At 42.7% G+C, this 19,186-nt stretch overlaps 1 protein-coding gene across 1 annotated transcript in view; it reads left to right on the top strand.

Moving 5' to 3' along the window:
• The window catches only part of LOC146868126 (alkaline phosphatase-like), a 215,904-nt gene extending 199,451 nt beyond the window's left edge, over nucleotides 1-16,453 (top strand). Inside the window, exon 11 of the mRNA XM_085608993.1 lies at nucleotides 13,467-16,453. Within this exon, the coding sequence (XP_085465119.1) occupies nucleotides 13,467-13,738 (272 nt within the window). The 3' untranslated portion in view covers nucleotides 13,739-16,453. The remainder of the gene's footprint in view (nucleotides 1-13,466) is intronic.
• The last annotated feature ends 2,733 nt before the right edge of the window (nucleotides 16,454-19,186 follow it).

The raw sequence follows: 19,186 nt of genomic DNA, 5'->3' as shown, positions 1-19,186 counted from the left end.
AATATTAAGGATGCCCACAAAATGCCAACTATGAAGCGTATTTTTGCCAGGGGTACGCCAACGATTCTTAGTGTGAGAAAGGTGGACATCATTACACCAAAGCCAAGCACCATTGTGCCAAGAATGACTAGAATATTACATTAATTGCCAGCACTATGCCACGGGTAGCATTGGAATTCCAAGGAGGCCCACAATATATAATGATTTACCTCAATAATGTCAGGGACTGCACTGTGCCATAGGTTAGAATCATCATATAATGGGTATCCACTGCATGTCAATCATACCATCCTCAGTACAATATTTGGGGCCCAGTAATGCCTCAGGTGTGCAGCAACATGCAATGCAATTGATCTTATATGTGTCCAGAGATATGCCACTGCTCAGGTCATGCTGGCAGCCACAGGGGGACTGCCCATGCTGTGCTAGAACACAGACACTAGATTTACCACTCTCACTCACACACAACATACTGACTGACACACCCACTCGTGCAGACAAATGCAGATACGCCAACATGCACACAGTCCTCCAGGAGCAGCAGTTCAGTGCTGTGGACCACAAGCATGCCATCAAACTACGTCTTTCAACTTTGATGATGGAGAACACAAAAATATGTCCGTAAACATGAATCAGAAATCTACATCTAGCATCGACCCAACTGTATGAATTGCCCAACTCAGCACAATGCCTGGGAGTAGCAATAATCAAAAAAACCCAGTCAATAAAGACGTTTCGATCTAAAGTAAGCATTATGATGACAATGGGGTAGTGAGCCACTGTACACCCACAACACAACGGATGACCTAGCACACACCCCAAGGGCTGGCCGCAACCAAGGGGTTAAGTAAAGTGCAACTGCTCGCATGAGAGCAGTGTGTGTGCCAGACCAAGTGCTGTGCTTATTAAAACAACACATTTCTGAATTGTCGATGTATCCAGTATAACAATGCCAAACATTGTTTCTGTACACTATTATGAATAATTACCTACAAACATGGAAAGTTAAAGAAGGTGGTGAGGGAGCCAGAGCTGAGGCTCAGCACCACTATGTGTGCTGTGCAGACAATAATACTGGTCATGTGGCAACGCAGGGACCAATCAGGGTGCAAGGTTTTATTCACCACTAATGTGAAAAAAGAGCACTGGAGTGGACGCCTGATTGTACCCCAGGGGGACCGTAGAGTGCCTACTGATACAGGAGCACTCTAGTCTGGCGTTGCTTGAGCCCGGAGGGCACTGTAAAGTGCACACTCAATCTGAGCGAAGGAACGCACAAAGACACGCTAAATCATGCTGATCAATTAAAACGCACTACTGTGAGACATCAAAGTGCAGTGACAAGACTTACAGGCCTGTTTTCACTTGCACTCGAAATGAAACGGGAGAGGGAGCAGCTGCGCATAAGGAGAGCCTTCCCATGCCACAGTGCAGGAGCAGAAGAAATAAGCAATGGAGCGGGAGGCACATAATTAGCCTACATATGGAACCTCAAGTCACAAAACCTTACTTGGACTCTAGGTTGGAGTAACCGAGTGTGGCAGATTGGGTGACCGACATGGATTGGAGTTAGCAAGCCGAGAAGGTGGTTTACCAAAGTCGGGATGTACAAGAAAGTGGAAAAAAGTGTGGGACCAATGGGGGCGTATAGGGACCAATGAAGTGACATACTGGAAGTAGCAAGGCCTCAGTAGGCGCTGGAATTTGCAAAGTACTGCAGATGTATACCGAGATGTGTTTACTCTGAGGTGACATGTCTATAGTATCTCTTACAATTTACTCATTACTGTTAAAGTGATTTACTACTGTCCTTCCACTATCAGTCACAACTTTGCATGTCTGAACTTGCTGAGTAATTATTCAATAAATGATGTTAAAAAAGCCAATTCACTATACATTAGAAATGACTAATACATGCCACCTAAACCATTGTTGAAACTTTCGGTGGCCTGGAACAGACTAAATTGCCACACTTGCAGGAGTGTGATGGTTAATAGTTCTGTTGGCACTGTTAGTGGTAAAGCAGACTGGGGCAAAGTGTAGTGCAAGCTGCAGTGGACTCCTGACAATGGCTCTGGCACTTATAATTGTTTTTTTTTTTTTTTCAAATTCAGCACTGCCTGCCAGCAAACCTATGAAGAAGCAGGTTGCACAAAAATACTACCAGGGGAAACAAGAGGCTAACCCAGCTTCCAAAACACCCCTAGGTGGTTTATAAAACTATGGAGTCCTTGAGAAGTGTTGTAGGTACAACTCAGCAAGAACCAGCTTCCAAATCCCATTCGAGTTATGAAAATTCGAAGCCAATCAGAAGCAACGTGGACTGCAACTCAGGAAGCAGCGCTTCCACACATCATAAGATTGAAGAGACTAAGGCAGACCCTCAAAAACCACCAAAAGATTTACAAAACGATGGAGCTGTCCAGCAGTGAAGTGGGTGTCTCCTTAGTAATATTGACATTAAGTGGGCCTTATTAAAAGTGCCCATTTAATTCAGATAGGAAAGTTGCTCGCTTTTAGCTGGACCCCCTGGAATTACAAAATCTGTGTATTTTACGCAGAACCTAAGTTTTCATCTTAGAAATTTCACATGATCCGAGTAAGTGAAATTGGAGGACGGAGAAGCGAGCAAAATGAGGAATTGTGGGGAAATTGCGTGCACATTCACCAATTCCCTCTTAGCTCCTAATTTCTCTGGACCCTCGATGTTATTAATGCACTCTATGTTAAACAAAGATTGGCTCAGCCACTGAAAGTGCTGACACTCGCTAGTGAATACCTGCAATTTTAGTTGCCTTTTTTCCGAGTCGAAAGGGAGTAGGCAAGTTAGCTTACCTGGGTTTGGGGAGATTAAGGGAAAGGGTGTTTACAGTTTTATTGCTCACATGATGTTAAGCGCCTACATTTACTGAGTACAGTAAGTAGCATGGCCAGTAAGCCCTAGTGCACGGAAGGAAATAAGCCTTCCTGACTGCTGTCTGAATGATAAAATATAGCAATAACCAGCGCTCATTCGGCCACTCTAGGCCTCTGGGCCCCAGCACCTGCTGCACCAATAAAAGCAACGCCCCTAAGTACCCTTTCCCTCATAATGTACCTTGGTCTCCCGTCCATGATTGCGAACCGGGGTATTAACAGAGATAAGGCAAGAAACATTCATAATTAGTCCGTGCACTTTAACAAGGTAGTGATACAATGAAAGAGTTGAAACCCACTGAAAATATCATAAGCTTTAAACAGTTATGCGATATTGTAAATTCACCGTAAACAGATTTCGCCAGACATTGCCTTGGTTATGAGGTTAGACAAAATTCATTTCGGTGGATTTTGTTTTCATGTTTGTATTCTTTCTAAATCAATTATCCTAAGATGCAACCGCTGTGATTTAATGAGGCACGTATTTTATTATGTCAAAGCAGACGTGTTCACGAGATGGTACAGGGCCACTGATTACGTCTGCAGGCTCCCTTGTGTCAGGCGCCTGGTTCAAGCTGTACAAACACAGCATCAAAGCCCTGGTATGCACGTGTATGCGTGAGCGCGCGGCGGGTGTAGGGAAGAACCCACGAACAAGGACAGTTCCCACGTCCCTGCAAGTAGCGCTTCGCCTTACGTGGAACAGAGATGGAACCGCCAAACAAAAGCAGGAAGACAGGAAATGAAACAGAAATCCCGTCCGCGTACGATTCTTATTAGTAACACCTCGCTAAGCTTGCAAGGCGCTGGGGCCCCTGGTCAGCTCTTGCCCGAGGAACCTCAAAGAATAATATTACAACAAGGGGGCGAAAATGCGTTTCTAACATTATTCCAAAATGAAACCCGTGCACGGGAAGCGTTCAGCTCAACAGAAGTAACGAGGGGAAAAAAATAAACGGGAGTACTGGCTCCACCACAAATACCCACATGTGCTTCCTCTGCATTGCAAATTAAAAAAACAAGTGCGGTCCCGAAAGTGAAAGAGGACTGCGCTGCAGCCGGAGCAAGGGGATCTCTTGTCTTTATGGGGCCATGTGTTTCTAATTAGAAACACATGGACCCATAAAGATAAGAAAGTGCTTTGCGACAGACGCAAAGTAGGCAAGCCAGTCTGGGTGGGCCGGCACAAAAAACGAAAGTGAGGCAACCCAAACACCTAATTTCCAATGGCAGGCCACCGTTTAACATAAACGGTGACGCCAGCCAATGGAAATAAGGGGTGGGGCTTCAAGCCCTTTTCTCAAACTCCTCATTTACAATGAATCTCGCCGAGCGAGTTGCGCATGTGCCCAGCAACGCTAGGCGAGACCTAAAAAATGACCTTGTGTGAATGGCATTGGAAGGGAGGGCATGCAGTGGTCCTTTGGGCAACTGTATTCCCCCCCTAAATGCAGGAGACAACCTTCTCAAAATGGCAGCTTTAGTTCACAAACGGCTTCCATTTTGCAAATCCAATCCCGCCTCCTTTAGGGAGGTGGCATGGCATCAGTGAAAGTTGCTGAGTACTCATGCATGTCCCTGCAGTGAGTAAAGAACAATGGACGGTCGTTTTAATCCTTAATTGCAGGTGGTCACAAAATGCACAATGAGAGTCATAAAGGCAATTCTGAAACGCAATATGCGTTTGTTACATTGTGATTTGCGGCATTGCAGTGGCACAGGCTTCAACAGCAAATCATCAGGTCCTACGTGTATTTTGCATGCATGCTGTATCTTGTAAAGCCATTCCAGTTCATCTGATTGCCTCTAGATGTCAGCATCGCTCTAACAATTTGTGTTTCAACGAGTTTTGTGTCAGTGGGAACAGTGGAAGGGGTTTGAACTATATATCCATGGAAGACATTCCAGTGATCAGCTGTAGATGCTAAATGCAGTGGCGTAGCCTGTGCGGAGGGCGCCCTAGTGCAGGGGAGGAACTGGTCCACTAAATCCAAGGGCATCTGGATTTTAGCGCAGAAAATCATTTGAATGGAAAACCTGTAATTGGTGATAATTATGGCAGCAGGAACATTCCAAACTTTGGAGTATCAGATTTGACTGGGTTCGATCATTATAACAAAACCCTCTGGGGCACTCTTAATTAGGGCTCACATGTCCACTTGAACAAAACAAACAAGGGTCTGTGTGCTAGATAAAAATGAATAAAAACTAGGAATAAACTTTTGATGGCAGCATTAACCAGTTCAGAAATTCAGATGGAATCAACGGCAGTTTTTTCATCTCTGTAAAGTAATAAATAACAGTCCCTGGCCTACTGGATTCCACTGCAGCTGTCATTGGAGCAGTACATTAGAGGCCCACACGCTCATATACTCACCAGTGGTTCCTTTACTCACTCTTCCCTCTTCCTCGCAATCCTAAGGATTTTTGGGTTCCCGGGAAAGAAATATTTTGAGGCACCCTGTCCCGAACAACTTTGCAGTTCATTCCCAATTTTTTGCTATTTTAAGGCTGCACAATGCCATGCATTAATAATTTATACGTTAAGCTTGCAGAGAAATAGAGGTGAGATAGAGAGAAAAGGCATTTCCCTCGGGGCCCCTTAGGAAGGTGGGGGCCCTGGGCAATTGCCTACTTTGGCAATGCTTCAAACTTCTCTGCAGGACGTACTACACAAACTATTGCAATAACTCCTTTAGTATGTACTGTCAGGAATGTAATGAACATTAGAGGCAAGTAGTCAACAAATACAAACCATTTACAACTGGTGAAGTGGAATTTCAAACATGGTCTGTGCCCAGATGGTCTCTCACTTATTTGTGTACATGTTAACAATTTATAGCAAAAGTCTTGGGAGTCTGAGAGTGCTTTCTCTGTAGGTAGAGAATGCACATCTTGAATTTGCAGAGCTCACGTTTATCATTTCAGTTCTCTTGGTCCTATGACCTGCCTATATATGACCCCTTTAAAAAATGAAATGTGAGGTTCTCAGTATGACACAAGGTAGGAGTGATTCCCTTAGGATGGCAGAAAAGTATCTCTCCTAGGCCCTGATGCCACCATAGAAATGTACTGTCAGTGGATGGGCAATAGCATAAAGTTTAGGAATGGCAATGCATACATTTCATTCACCAAAATCAGGGGGCCATTCTAATGAGAGGAGAGGGAGCAGATAAGTGCCCGTTTTCCAGCCCAGAATATAGATCCGCAAACAGCCTTTGCCCCAATAAAACCGTGCCCACGTATTAAGCTTTATTCCGGGTGAAATGACTCGTAATGGCCGGTTTTAGGTGCAAGGACATGCGCAGAAAACATTCAATCTGACCACCCAGTAACCCTTTACCTCAATTCGGCCATCTTGTAATCAGGCTATTAGTAGCATACGGAAGTCAGTCCTTCGACACCGCCATCTGAGGGATCCGCCATCTGAGGGATCCGCCATTTCCTACAGTGGCCCGTGCAGATGGGAGCAGTGAGGCCGGGTTAGGAGGGGATTCGACAGACGATCGCGAGGGGAAATTAAATAAATAATTAACTTTCCCTCGTCGTCTGTCAAATTCCCCCCCAAAAAAAACGTCCCACCTCTCCACAGCTCTTACCTGCACAGGCCGCTGCTGGCCACTTCTCCATTTGCTTCCAGGGATGACTCCTAAGTGATCGTTTGTGACCAGAAGACCAATATGCTCTCATCTTCCCCTGAGGTCTCCCGATTGATCCTCAGATATTTTGTCTCACCCATTTTGAGTTTCCTTCTCAGGGCACTCAGTAGAGGCGGAACCCATAAAAGTAATGCTGTGTAAGCAGTAACACGGACATTTGTGACTGTTTTTGGGCTTGGTTAAGCATCAAAAGATGTCTGACAGTTCACACATATGTTTGAAAAGATTTCTACAGACTTTAACATTATAGTGCCTAGAGGCTGTGGTGCCCAATTTACTCCAGAAAGACTGAAGACATAACAGTCATAAATTACAGTAATACACTTGAAAAAATATTTAACGTTGATCAAAGAGGAGACAAACAGTTCTTCCATTTTGTTGGAGAAGGGATCAACAGAATTCTCAGGTTATCCCCTTCAGCCTGGCCATCACAGAAACTTTCTGGTTAAGGTTTGTGTCAAATTATTTGAACTTTCAAAAAGTTGTCACCTGGCTGAATCGCATTTTGTCGAGCTCTCTCTGCAGGTGGCATACAGCATTCTGCCTTTACCCTCACAATATTCCTCAATTTTTAAATCGTTTTCACCAAAGCTATGTCCCCTCCATTCGCCTCAGTGTAGCCCACAAATGTATTGCCCCAGGCAAAAAAGACCCAGGAATGAGACAGTGAAAAGTGCAAGAAAGAAGCGTAGCATTGGGTTGCTTTTGGATGTGGTAACTGCGATATTTGAGCCTGGGATCTTCTGGCACCTATGGAAACCTGCCCCCGCCAGCCCTTCCGACCACTAGAGATCGGGAGGATTCCTGGGTGGTGTTGCCTTGCATGGGTGCCACCACTTTATGTTAACCAAAATGGCCTGCACAATTCAAAGTTAATAAAACAGTATTCCCACAGAAAAATTTCGAGAATATTTGGGAAACTGCAAAACCCCTACTTTCCGGTGTTTTATCCACCCTACTTTGAATAAAAAACAGGACTTTACATGTGTGACTCGGACTATTGCACCTGACAGGAACAACCCTCCTCTCTGACCATGGGATGTCACAATACTGTCAATGTGGTCTTTACATGATCACTATTTTGATTTTTTTCTGTCCTAAACAATTGGCTCCTCCACAAATTTGGGGTACTGTTTTTATTGAGAGAAAAGTGTGAACATTGGATGATAGGGTTTTTTCCATTCACTTGATGTTCTGGAGATTTCTGACACAGAAGTAAAGCAATTGTGATATTTTCACCCATGCTTTGATATTTGCAAGAGATTCACTTTAATTAAACATGATGGATTCATGGAAGCCACATTATTGTGGATTAAGCTATGTCCCTAGCTTTCAGAAATGTTTGGGTTTCTAGGATTCCCTAATAGCCGCTTGACCCACAGGCTCAAATACTGTAGACATCCCATGTGGAAACTCCCAAATTCAAAAACATTCCCTGGTGTCTCTTGTGTGAATGCTTTCTCTGGTCCATAAAAACCCAATACATTTCTGATAAACCCAGAATCAGAAGACCTATGGCAACACAGACCTGGATCAAATCTTGACAGAAGTATGTTTCTGTGCGAGGAGACTGAAGAAAACTACCATGTTTAGGGAAGACGTTTTGAAAATCTGACTTCTGTCTTGTTCAGTGTGTTGTCCTATCCAGCTAATCAAAGTTAGAGTGGTCTGCAACCCAGCAAAGGAAACCTTATAATGTGCAGAAGTTGTAAATATATGGTTGTGGTATGTTTCCTAAAAGCCTTCCTGCAAGTGTCACTGGTCACTTGTGAGCTGGCCGCACAGAGCTGCAGCAAGGCATACCATTTTCATGTGGTAGGCAGCCACACGTCCCTGACCAGCAGGCCAAACGTTCAAGCAGTTTAGATAATAATTTTTAAGCATCATCTTCTAGTTATAGATTAAAAAACAGGTATGTGCAATACCATATATTCATGTTCCCTAAAAGGCCACATGTGAGACCTGCTACCAAAAGACAGGTCGCCTAAACCAGCATTTTGCCATCGGTTGCTTTCCAAATTTCCGAATGCACTGTACCCAGGTTGTCTCGTGTGGGCACCCTGAACTGATAGAAAACACGTACGTCTCTGATACCCACAAGCTCAGCAAACATATAAACAAAGCTGGGCTCAAACCTTCAATATGTCCCTACGTGATGGAGACTTGAGGGAAGTAGCATGGTTTTGGAAAAAAATGCCAAAGATCTGGCAAACGCCCTGTTCAGCCGGATTTCTAGGTCATTTCAATCAGGGTAAAGGAGGACTGGCATCCACTGAATAAAACCTAAGCATGTGCAAATGTTAAAAATTTATGGTTGTCGTATGTTTACTTACAACTTGGGGGTGATAACTGCAACCAAACGACAGGTAGTCTTAAGCAGCATTTTGCTTGCAGTTGTTTTCCAAATTTCCAAAATGCATTGAACCTAGTCCATTTTCTGTGGAAACTCAGACCACACAGAAAACCTAAGCATCTGGAACCCCTTCACTCAGGAGGCCCGAAGGAACAAAGTTGCTGGTCAAGCCACGGCAGGTACATGTTCCTGCTTGAGGGAGACTCTAGGAAAATATGTTTCGTCAGACAAGTACCAAGATCAAATGTCATGTTGAGCATGATCTCCTAGCCAGCCAATCAGAGAAAAGGAGGACAGGTAGCCAGTAATAGAAACTTTAGCATGTGTAGATGCTAAAACTATATAGTTAGCCATATGCTAACGATCTCCTGCACATCTATCACTCTGGCTTCTGATCAGGCTGCATAAAAGAAACCGCTACCTCACACATAATAGAGAATGCCCTCCTGACCACAGATGAAGATAGGCCCTGGCTACTGATAATGCTGTACCTCCTAGCTGCCTTCAACACAGTTGACCATCTGACCTTCATCCACAGCCTGGAGTCTCTAACAGCATTCACCAGCAATGTCCTTCAGTGATTTTTCTCCAGTCTTCACACCCAACACCACTTTGTTCAGATGGTCACCTCCAGGTCCAAAAGGCTCCAGATAACCTGCACAACCCACAGAAATCCATGCTAATACCGGTTATCTTCAGTCTCTAGATGGAGCCGCTTGGCGTTCTTCCTGTAGATAACAGCATCATAATTCACCATGCTGATGATATATAACTCTACTTAAAAGTCAGACATCCAACACCTCAGGCACTGTCTGAACATCATCCCGATGTGGATTTTCAGCACCTACATGAAGCTCAACACAACCAAGGCAGAATTCCTGTTATTTGCCAAGAGCAACAAAAGCAAAAAGTGAAAAATTGGCTCTTGACGGCTTCAAACCCCAACTTTCGATGTACACCAGCCTCACTTTTGATGGACATATTGCCAAAAACACAAAGACAGCCTGGAACCAGCTGTCTCTTCTAAAAAAAAAGTACAACACTTTCTTCCAGAAAGCATCTTGAGAACTGCTGTTCAAACCCTTGTATCCTCGCATCTGGATAGTGGTAACATCCTGCTCCATAACACGCCACAGACTGCACACTGCAACTCTTAAAGGCATCCTAAATGCCACAGCACATCCTGAAGAAATATGATTACATCACCCCAACCGGAACTCCATTGGCCTCATTGCCGGCCCACATATCTTCGAAACCTGCTGCATTATTTCCAAAGTCATCACATCAAGCACCCGTCCTTATGTTGAAGACAAGCTCACCATCTCTAGTGGTTCTGGTACAACTGTAGCCAAGACACCATCAGATTGCAGACAAAGATGGTAAAAAAAAAACAAGGCAGCAGGCATTTCCCATCTATATACCTAGCTACAGCAATGCAGCAGCCATCAGGACTTTCCTTACATGGCTCCAATTTAGGAAAGAGTTGAAGACGCGCCTCTTTAAAGAAGAGAACATCGCAGTACATTAACAGTCCAGAACCAGTTATCACTCTATCACTCGTTCACTTTATGCTCGTCTTTGATCGCGGAACAGTGCTCCTCTGGCATTTGGTTAGATTTGTACTATAGAAAGGCTGCATACATGCATACACACACACATGGTTGTTGTATGTTTCAACGCAGCCAGGTGTGATACTTATGACAATAAACAGCATTTCGTTTACAATTGTCTTGAAAATTTCCTAACTGCACTGCACTCATTTTTTTGCCTGTGGAAACCCGGAACTCACAGAAAACTCAGACATATCTGCTACTGCCTTGCTCAGGAGGCCCAGAGGAACAAAGTTCGGGGTCAAGCATTGGCAGTGATATATGTTCCAGCGCGAGGGAGACTGGAGGGTGTTACTGTGTTTTGTGAAAAAACAAAATGTTCATTTGACAAATGCTCTGTGCTAATGGCCAGTCTGGACAAAGTAGATTGAGCTTGCACCAATAAACTCCTTCTGTCATGTAAAATTAAAAAACATATAGTTTTCATATTTTCCCTACAGTCTTGAGTTTGGTATCTGCCATCAAATGAACAGTGCCCTATTAAAAGTGATTGTGCCACAATTTTGCGATCTGCTCTAATAGCACATAATTGAATGTGCAGACTACATTCCCTTGGAAAATGCACACTTATTTAGTATTGGCCGACCCCTGACATTCAGGGGGGCATTTCCTTTGTCAGCATTCTGTAGATTTGAGAAATGCAATGAAATATCCAGTAAATTTAATACAAACATGAAATAACTCCCCATTATTTATTGTATCTAGAGGCTGCAATGAGATGAGGCTGCATGATTTGCACCAATCCATAGCCCTGAATGTGCTGAAAAAAACCTATAGTTAGTATGAGTGCTCAAAGGGTCAGACAAAGAGGCACAGGTTTTTAAACACCCTAATGCCAATTGTTTGAAAACAAAACGTTCTGGCACAGAGGTGCACGATCACCCCGGCAGTAAAAAGGTTAAGTATAGTAAACATTTACTTGCCTTTATATGTTTATGGCCAGAATATTTTTGAACGTTGATGTTAATATCATTATCCTGGTAGTATACCTTGAGAACCACTTCTAGTCCTTGGATACCGGTGGACAGCAGGCCAGCCTCAGATCTTTCCCCGGGAAACACAGAAAGCAGATTTATTCTCCCTTTTTCCAAGTCCAGTCGTGTTCTGACTCCTGCATCAGGGTCTCCAGATATAGTGATACCTTTAGCAGTGGTTCATGGAGGACTCCCAGCCTTTATTCACCCTTCTGACCCCTTCTATATCTTCATAAGTCTTCCCAAATGCAGTACAGCAATCCTAAAAGAAAATATTTCAGGTGTTTTTTAAGGTGGGAGGTGTCTTCTTCCCTTAGTTGAAGCTCTCTCAGCCCTACTGAGGTGGGTCTGTTTGCATGCAATACCCCACCTGGTCTGGTTCCCTTTATACCCACTACCCAAGAGAAGCCACCCTTGTTGAGCCAAGCCGTCCATTAAAGTAGGCCGACACATAACTCTCATTAGTGTAGGAAGAGCACCTTCACTGGACCTGCTGGTGACCGGTACCATCCCTTCCAATAAAATATCATTTACAGTGACAAATAGAGTTCCCAATTGTGCTTCATATTCCAGCAGCTTTGGTTTGTTTTTAAGAATTCTTCAATCGTTGTGACCTGTTTGATGACACTTTTACCATCAGCACATTGTATGGGCTTCTGTGGCAGATCACCTGAGGCCATTCCATTGCTGGTTCTCATAACTTTCTGCCAGTTTCCTGAGCAGTGTGTTAGGACAGATGTTCCCAAGTGGGATAGGATTGATTGCGAGACTCCTGCGGGCATCTGCCCAGAGGTACCAGGGCTCTGATTTGACTCTACTTTGTATATTATTATTCAGTTTGAAATGTGATGTGGAAGAGGGAGTAGGGGGTTATGTTCTGGTTAATTCCTTCCTTATCAAAGTCCTGAATGTCCTCACAATCCCGCCTGTGCAGTTTATGTCTTTGGTCATTGTGATCCTGCTCACGTAGAAGTGACCTGTAGGGAATGTTATGTATTTGTGTCTTTAGAACAAAGATATCAGCGCTAAAAAAATGTAATTTAAGGGTCTGGAGGGCCAGATGTATGCCCAGTTCATTTTGCGACTCGCAAATTGCGATTTTTAGCAACTCGCAATTAGCGTTTCACAAAATGAAATGTACTATTGTGTCTCAGACACATTTAGCGGTTCCCAATGCGGTCGCATATGACCTAACTCATTAATATTCATGAGGTAGGTCACAATTTCTGACCTCTTGGGAATGGCTTGTAATCACAGGGACGGTGGCCTGCTGGGGTCAGCAGACCACCATGTCCATGATTGCTTTTTAAATTAAGCAATTTTTTTCTGAAATTCAGCCTGTTTCCTCTTCATTTTTTAAGAGTAGGCAGTGGTACATGTGACCACTGACTGCTCTTATAAAATGTTGGCCCCCGCATTCACAAAGGGGATCCCTTCCCGTTTGTGAACGGGCGACCACCTCCTTCACAGAGTCGGTAAAATATGAATGTTTTGCAACCGCATTCCAGTCGCAAAACATTCATACATGCCACTGCGACTTGCTGTTTGGAAGGGACGCCCTTGAAACATCCCCTTCCTAATAGCGACTCGCATGCCCTATTTTGCAAGTCAGTAATAGGTTACCAAAATCGCAAAATAGGGTTAGTACATTGCAAAAGCCGTTTTAGCAGTCGCAAACAGCTTGAGTCTCCTTCTCCACTAAAAACGGCCAGACATTTTGGCCCTAGAGCACTTGGATCTTTTTTTAACTCTTCTTGCCAATCGTACTGTAAGGGCTTTGCCCAGGAAGAGCAAGACTTTCAGTGGTAATCTGTGAATGGATGCTACCACAGGCAAAAATGGGACCTCTATTTATGAAGAATTTTAATGACTCTGTCTCTTTCAAAAGGAGAAAACTAAATGGCTGCTTGAGAGAGCATTAATTTTGTAACACTTTCTTGTTTTGTTTCCACAGCTAATAGGACCTATGGGGCTCAGGCGGCCGTGCCTCTGAGCCATGAAACACATGGTGGTGAGGATGTGGCCATCTTTGCCAAAGGTCCCATGGCACACCTTCTGCATGGCGTTCGTGAGCAGAACTACATCCCTCACGCAATGGCCTATGCCACCTGCATTGGTCAGAATTTGAACCACTGCAAACAAGAGGACCAATACAATAGGTCCATGCAGCCTACAGCTTCTGCATACTCCCTACTGTTACTCATCCTGTTATGGTGCTTGCTCTAAGTGAATAGGCTCCACCTTCTGATGCGAAACTTCAGCGGTGCTGTCTTGAGTGAAAACCTAGAGTTCGCGTTTAACAGTAGAATTAACCTTAGTTGTATATATTCAGGTTTTTTAAAAAGGTTTTTTAAAAATGTTTTTACTTATGTTGAAACCTACACAGGCTCTCTGAATCATTATTTCTTCAATTACTTCCCTTAGCGAGGACAGTACCAATGTAAATTCCTCCTCCAGAGAGGATGGAAACAAGGCTTTCCCAAAACAGCAAGTAAATGTTCCCAGAGTACCACTGGCACTGGTATTCGAACTTGTTCTGTAGGTGAATGCTAAATACAGTGCCTTGAAATTCTAGTGGACATTTTTCTTAAACCCTATTCACGAGTGGCCTGATGCAGATCTCTCATCAAAACTCATTGGGGCATATCATCAAGGGCATTATGGCCACTTTAGCTGCACTTTTTGCCGCTAAAGCGGCGATAAGTTTAACGCTCTATCAACAAGGCAGCGCTAACGTGCATTAGCGCATGTTAGCTGCCGAATTGCCAACGCCTGGCATCTCAGCGATAAACATCGCTAATGAAATGCAAAGTAGGCGTGGCTGGGAAAACTACATGGGAAATTATCGCTAAGGCAGCTTCGCCATATCAGCAAAGAGCCAGCCTTAGCGATAATAATCATCGCATTAACTATGCCTTAACGCAGGAATTTAACGTCTGGTAAATTCCTGACTAAGGCATACCTAACATGGGAGGTGGATTATGGTGATACGATCACAGGGTCGTATCACCAAGGCTATCGCCGTTTTGAGTGCAACATCGCTGGTTTTCCAGCGATGTTGACCCATTCCCTGGATATCGCTGGAATATTATCGCCCTGGAGTAACGCGTTGTTAATAACGCGCTAACCGGGCGATAAATTCCAGCGATAGATGGCGATAAATATAAAAGCGCTAAGCGCTCTTTGCAATATATATCGCCGTCTGTTGCTGATATGACCCATTGTCTGTCTTAACAAATACCATGCATGGATTGTTGTTTTAAAATTCTTCAGCAGGTATTTGCTACCAGTGCTAATCATATTACATTTTAATGTCACATACAGTTTTGAATCCAGGTAAAATTAGATAATCTTAACTGTTTTTAATCTCCTTCTTCTAGAGAATAGTGGGGCATATTATCAAGGAAAAGCGATAAATATCGCTTTTCCCGCTTTGCGCGATTCTGTTTAATGCCGCGTATCGCCGGATTTAATAGCCAAGATATCGCATTATTATCAACGCATATCTCCACGGCGATTAAATCCAGCAATAGCGGCTTGAAACAGTATTGCGCAAAGCGGGAAATGCGATATTTATCGCGTTTCCTTGATAATGTGGCCCATTGCCTCAGCCGTACAATCCACCTGCCATTAAAAGTATGGCTAGGTCAGTTTCTGACCAGGCGTTACAAACCTGTGATAACCACGGTTAGTGCGGTTTATTTAATTGCATAGCGGGTTTGCACGAGGCTTGATAATCTTGCGCTGCAGTGTCAGTGCGGCTTTCCATTGAGCAATGGAAAGGAAAGCCTACTTTGCATGTCATTAGCGATATTCATCGCTGACATGCAAAGTGGCGTTTAAAGGGCTGCTTAAACAAGGAAACACGCGTTAGCGTGCCCTTGTTGATACTGCAATAGAATTATCGCCGCTTTTCGGCCAGAAACGGCCACTAAAGCGGCGATAATTCTCTTGATAATATGCCCCAGTGTATCCACGTTTGTTGGCCAACCAATAAACTCTTATTTTACTGTTTCCGTAAAAAGACAAACAAGCAATCTATCTAATTTTACCTAATGCTTTGCACCATCTCACAAATTAGAACAGCGCAACAAAATCTGTTTGTTCAGTTCCTAACAACACAAATCCGCAAACACAGAACATAATGGCTCTGACTTGTTTATGTTCAGCTCCAGCACATTTTTTGTGACAGTGAACTGACTATGTATTGCCTCTGCCACTGAAAAGTATGTTTTTTGAAGATAGATTGAATATGAACAAATGTCTTTGTCATTGTACTGGGGTTGGATTATCCTCGTTATTGAGTCAGACACCTGTACACTACCAAAAAATGATGCATTTTATTGGCCTCCAGCTGGTCGATATCTACCCAGGAAATTCAAAGCTAGCTCCTGAGACAAGGCTCATTACGGTATCAACCCATATATCACTACTCCTTTCTTTATAACAGAGGCTGTGAAGATCACAGAATTCAAAGAAAGAACTAGAATATTCACCTGTCTCACAGAACTTTCCTTCCCTGGGAGGCATGCTTCTTGAGAAGACAGTTTTAGAAAAGTTCACATTCCTAGAGAAGCTTCAATATGCACATGAAAATGTTTCTTATTGCTATTGCTACAAGTACCTGAAATAAATGAATCCCCAAAACCATTCCTTTCCGTGTTAGCATTTTTTATGTATATATATATATATATATATGTATACATATATATATATATATATAAAGTGTTGCAAGTGTGTGAAAACTGTGCTGTTTTTGATAGTTTTTCAGTTGGTTTTAAAATAGTACCCTCATTGTTTTGCCTGATTTACAATGATAATTATTTTGAAATATGCTTCTATTATCTTTGAATGTAGCAGTTTATAAGTTGTACAGAAAGAAACAGAGACAGTTTATAGACAAACAATCTATATTTTAAATTTGTTATCATTTCCTTGTATTTAAGTCGCAATAAAAAAGATTATGTGTAAACCAGTGCCCATTCATTCAGTGAGATGCAACTAATGACAATCGAAAGTGGGATTGAGTTGAGAAGAAAATATAAATACACAAACAGAAACTACTTCAGGCCTCTAACTACCCACCAAAGCACAAATCTAATAATTTTAATTATCAGTTCTGTCTGTAAATAGCTACTCACATCTCTAGGAAACCCCTCCTTTATACATTTAAATGAAAGATTACAAAAACGTTGATGTCTATCAAAATGTTGCTATGGGCAAACTGTACTAACATTGGAGACAGCGATTTCCAAACTGCAATTTTCTGTGAATCACAATTAGGGTATCATTATTCCTAATGTATGAAACTTTTTTTTTAAATTAGTGATTCCTAGTGGGTTGCAAATTGACCTACCTCATGAATATTAATGAGGTAGGTTGCAGTTTGCAACCCATTAGGAATGATAGCCCTCAATAGGATGGTGTCCTGCGAGGTTCAGCAGACCACCATGTGTGATTGCTTTTAAATAAAGACATTTTTTTTTTCTTTTTTGTATGCAGCCCTCTTTCCTTAAAAGAAAACGGGATGCGTTAAAAAAAGTAACATTTTACTTTCATGTTTCAAGAGTAGGCAGTGGTCCATGACCTGCTCTTAAATAATATTGTATTTTAACCCTCTCAGAGGGGAAGTGGTCCCTGGGGACCCCTGCACATTTATGCATGGGTTATCCCCAGTTTTAAATTGGTGGTAAAATGTCACTGTTTTGCGATCAGAATTCATTTGCAAAACATTAATACTTACAACTGTGATTCGGTATTTGGAAGGGATGCCCTAAACATTCACCTTCCAAATACCACATCGTAAACACAAATTGTGATTCTGTAGAATCACAGTTTGATGTTTGTACAGAACAAAAAGCCTTTTTGAAGTTGTAAATGGCTAATTCTGCAAATTGGGACGTTTGCGGCCTCCAAAATGCTTCGTACATCTGGCCCCAAGAAACAGGGAAGATAGCCAGCCTGAGAAAAGCACTTGTGGACTGGAGGTCCTGGGCTTTTGTAGGAATATCTCTCTTAAACTATTTTTAGCCCCTTTGAAATATATTATGCTGCTTCAAATGCCTACAAACCCATACCTCCCCTCACAATGTTTTACCCAACTGCGTTCATATCTTCATTAACACTTCAATATTCATTTACTTCAGTCTGCTCTATGGGAAAAGCTTTACACTCAAAAGCTCCTTTTCCAACAAAATGGAGTTTAGGGGAGTCTCAAACTGTCTTCAATGCAGAACGTTAGCACTTTGGCTGTTCATTAGAGCTCTCTGTTGATGTCTCTGTTGATGCTACAGTAGGACATGTGGGAGTCAACGGTCAGACTGTTGTTGGTGTTGGAATTACATGTTTCACTCAGCATGCCAGACCTTTTTTTCTGACATCAATAAGAAATATACTTAAGAATTATAGAAAATGTTTCCTAGTTTTAGCTTTCTAGAGCTCTAACTATAACTTCTACTACAAAATGACGCCCTTCACTTTTGTCTGTTTACTGCAGTCTCCTTGTACTGACCACACTGGAAGTCAAATCATGTACATGCAAAAATCGTTTAGCTGAAGTTCAATAGCCCAAGCAAGAAAACGTACTGCAATGTCCCTCACCCTGTGTACCAGACACCACTCCAGACTTGCCTTCCTTCAGCCTCACACACCGCTCAACTGTAACACATTCCAACCATAGCATTCTTCAGTTCCACACAGTCTATTGTAACAAATTTCAACCTTGGCATTCTTTAGTTCTGCACAGTCCACCTTAACACATTCCAACCATAGCATTCTTCAGTTCCACACAGTCCAATGTAACTCATTGCAACCATGTCATTCTTCAGTTCCACACAGTTCACCATAACCCATTTTAACCATAACATTATTCATATCTGCACAGCCTATTATAAAACATCCCAAGCATAGTATTCTTCAGTTCCACACAGTCCACCTTAACACATTCCAACCATAGCATTCTTCAGTTCCACACAATCCATTGTAACACATGCCAACCATGGCGTTCTTCAGTCCCACACAGTTCACCATAACATATTCCAACCATAGCATTCTTCAGTTCCACACAATCCACTGTAACACATTCCAACCATAGCATTCTTCAGTCCCACACAGTTCACTATAACATATTCCAACCATAGCCAAATTACTTTATTCGATATAAAATATCATAAAAGTACACCAAGTATGGTTCAACATAAAAAATCAACATTATTCATCATATAGCAATATAAAATAGTATACAAGAGAATATGTACATATAAGACCATAAAAACAGTACCCAATGTGCACACAAAATATACATAAACTCTGAGGGCCTAGCTATTGCAGGACATTAACATTTTAGTACGTATTAGCCAAGCACACCCCAAATATTTAGCTACCACGCAAACCGTAGCAAGTGAAGAAACATCGGTTGGAATAAAGCGTAATGCCACCCTGTAGTCTGCAAAACCCATATTTCTACAGATTGGTCTGAGCCACTTTCTCCTTACCACCCTATAAGCCGGGCACGCGAAGAGGAAGTGGGGGATGGATTCTAGGGGGGCAGAGCAACCAGGACATTTGGTAGATGTTGCTCTCGGACTTTTCCAGCCTGCTACGAAAGTGTTGAGCGGGAGCGGGCCAAACCTGAGTCTCATAAAGAGCGTTCTATCTCGTGGGTATTGAATAAAA

Source organism: Triturus cristatus, chromosome 1_2 (genome assembly GCF_964204655.1).
Source record: "Triturus cristatus chromosome 1_2, aTriCri1.1, whole genome shotgun sequence".
Lineage (NCBI taxonomy): Eukaryota > Metazoa > Chordata > Amphibia > Caudata > Salamandridae > Triturus > Triturus cristatus.
The sequence above is the reverse complement of the archived record's forward strand: the minus strand, read 5'-3'. Positions and strand labels throughout refer to the sequence as shown.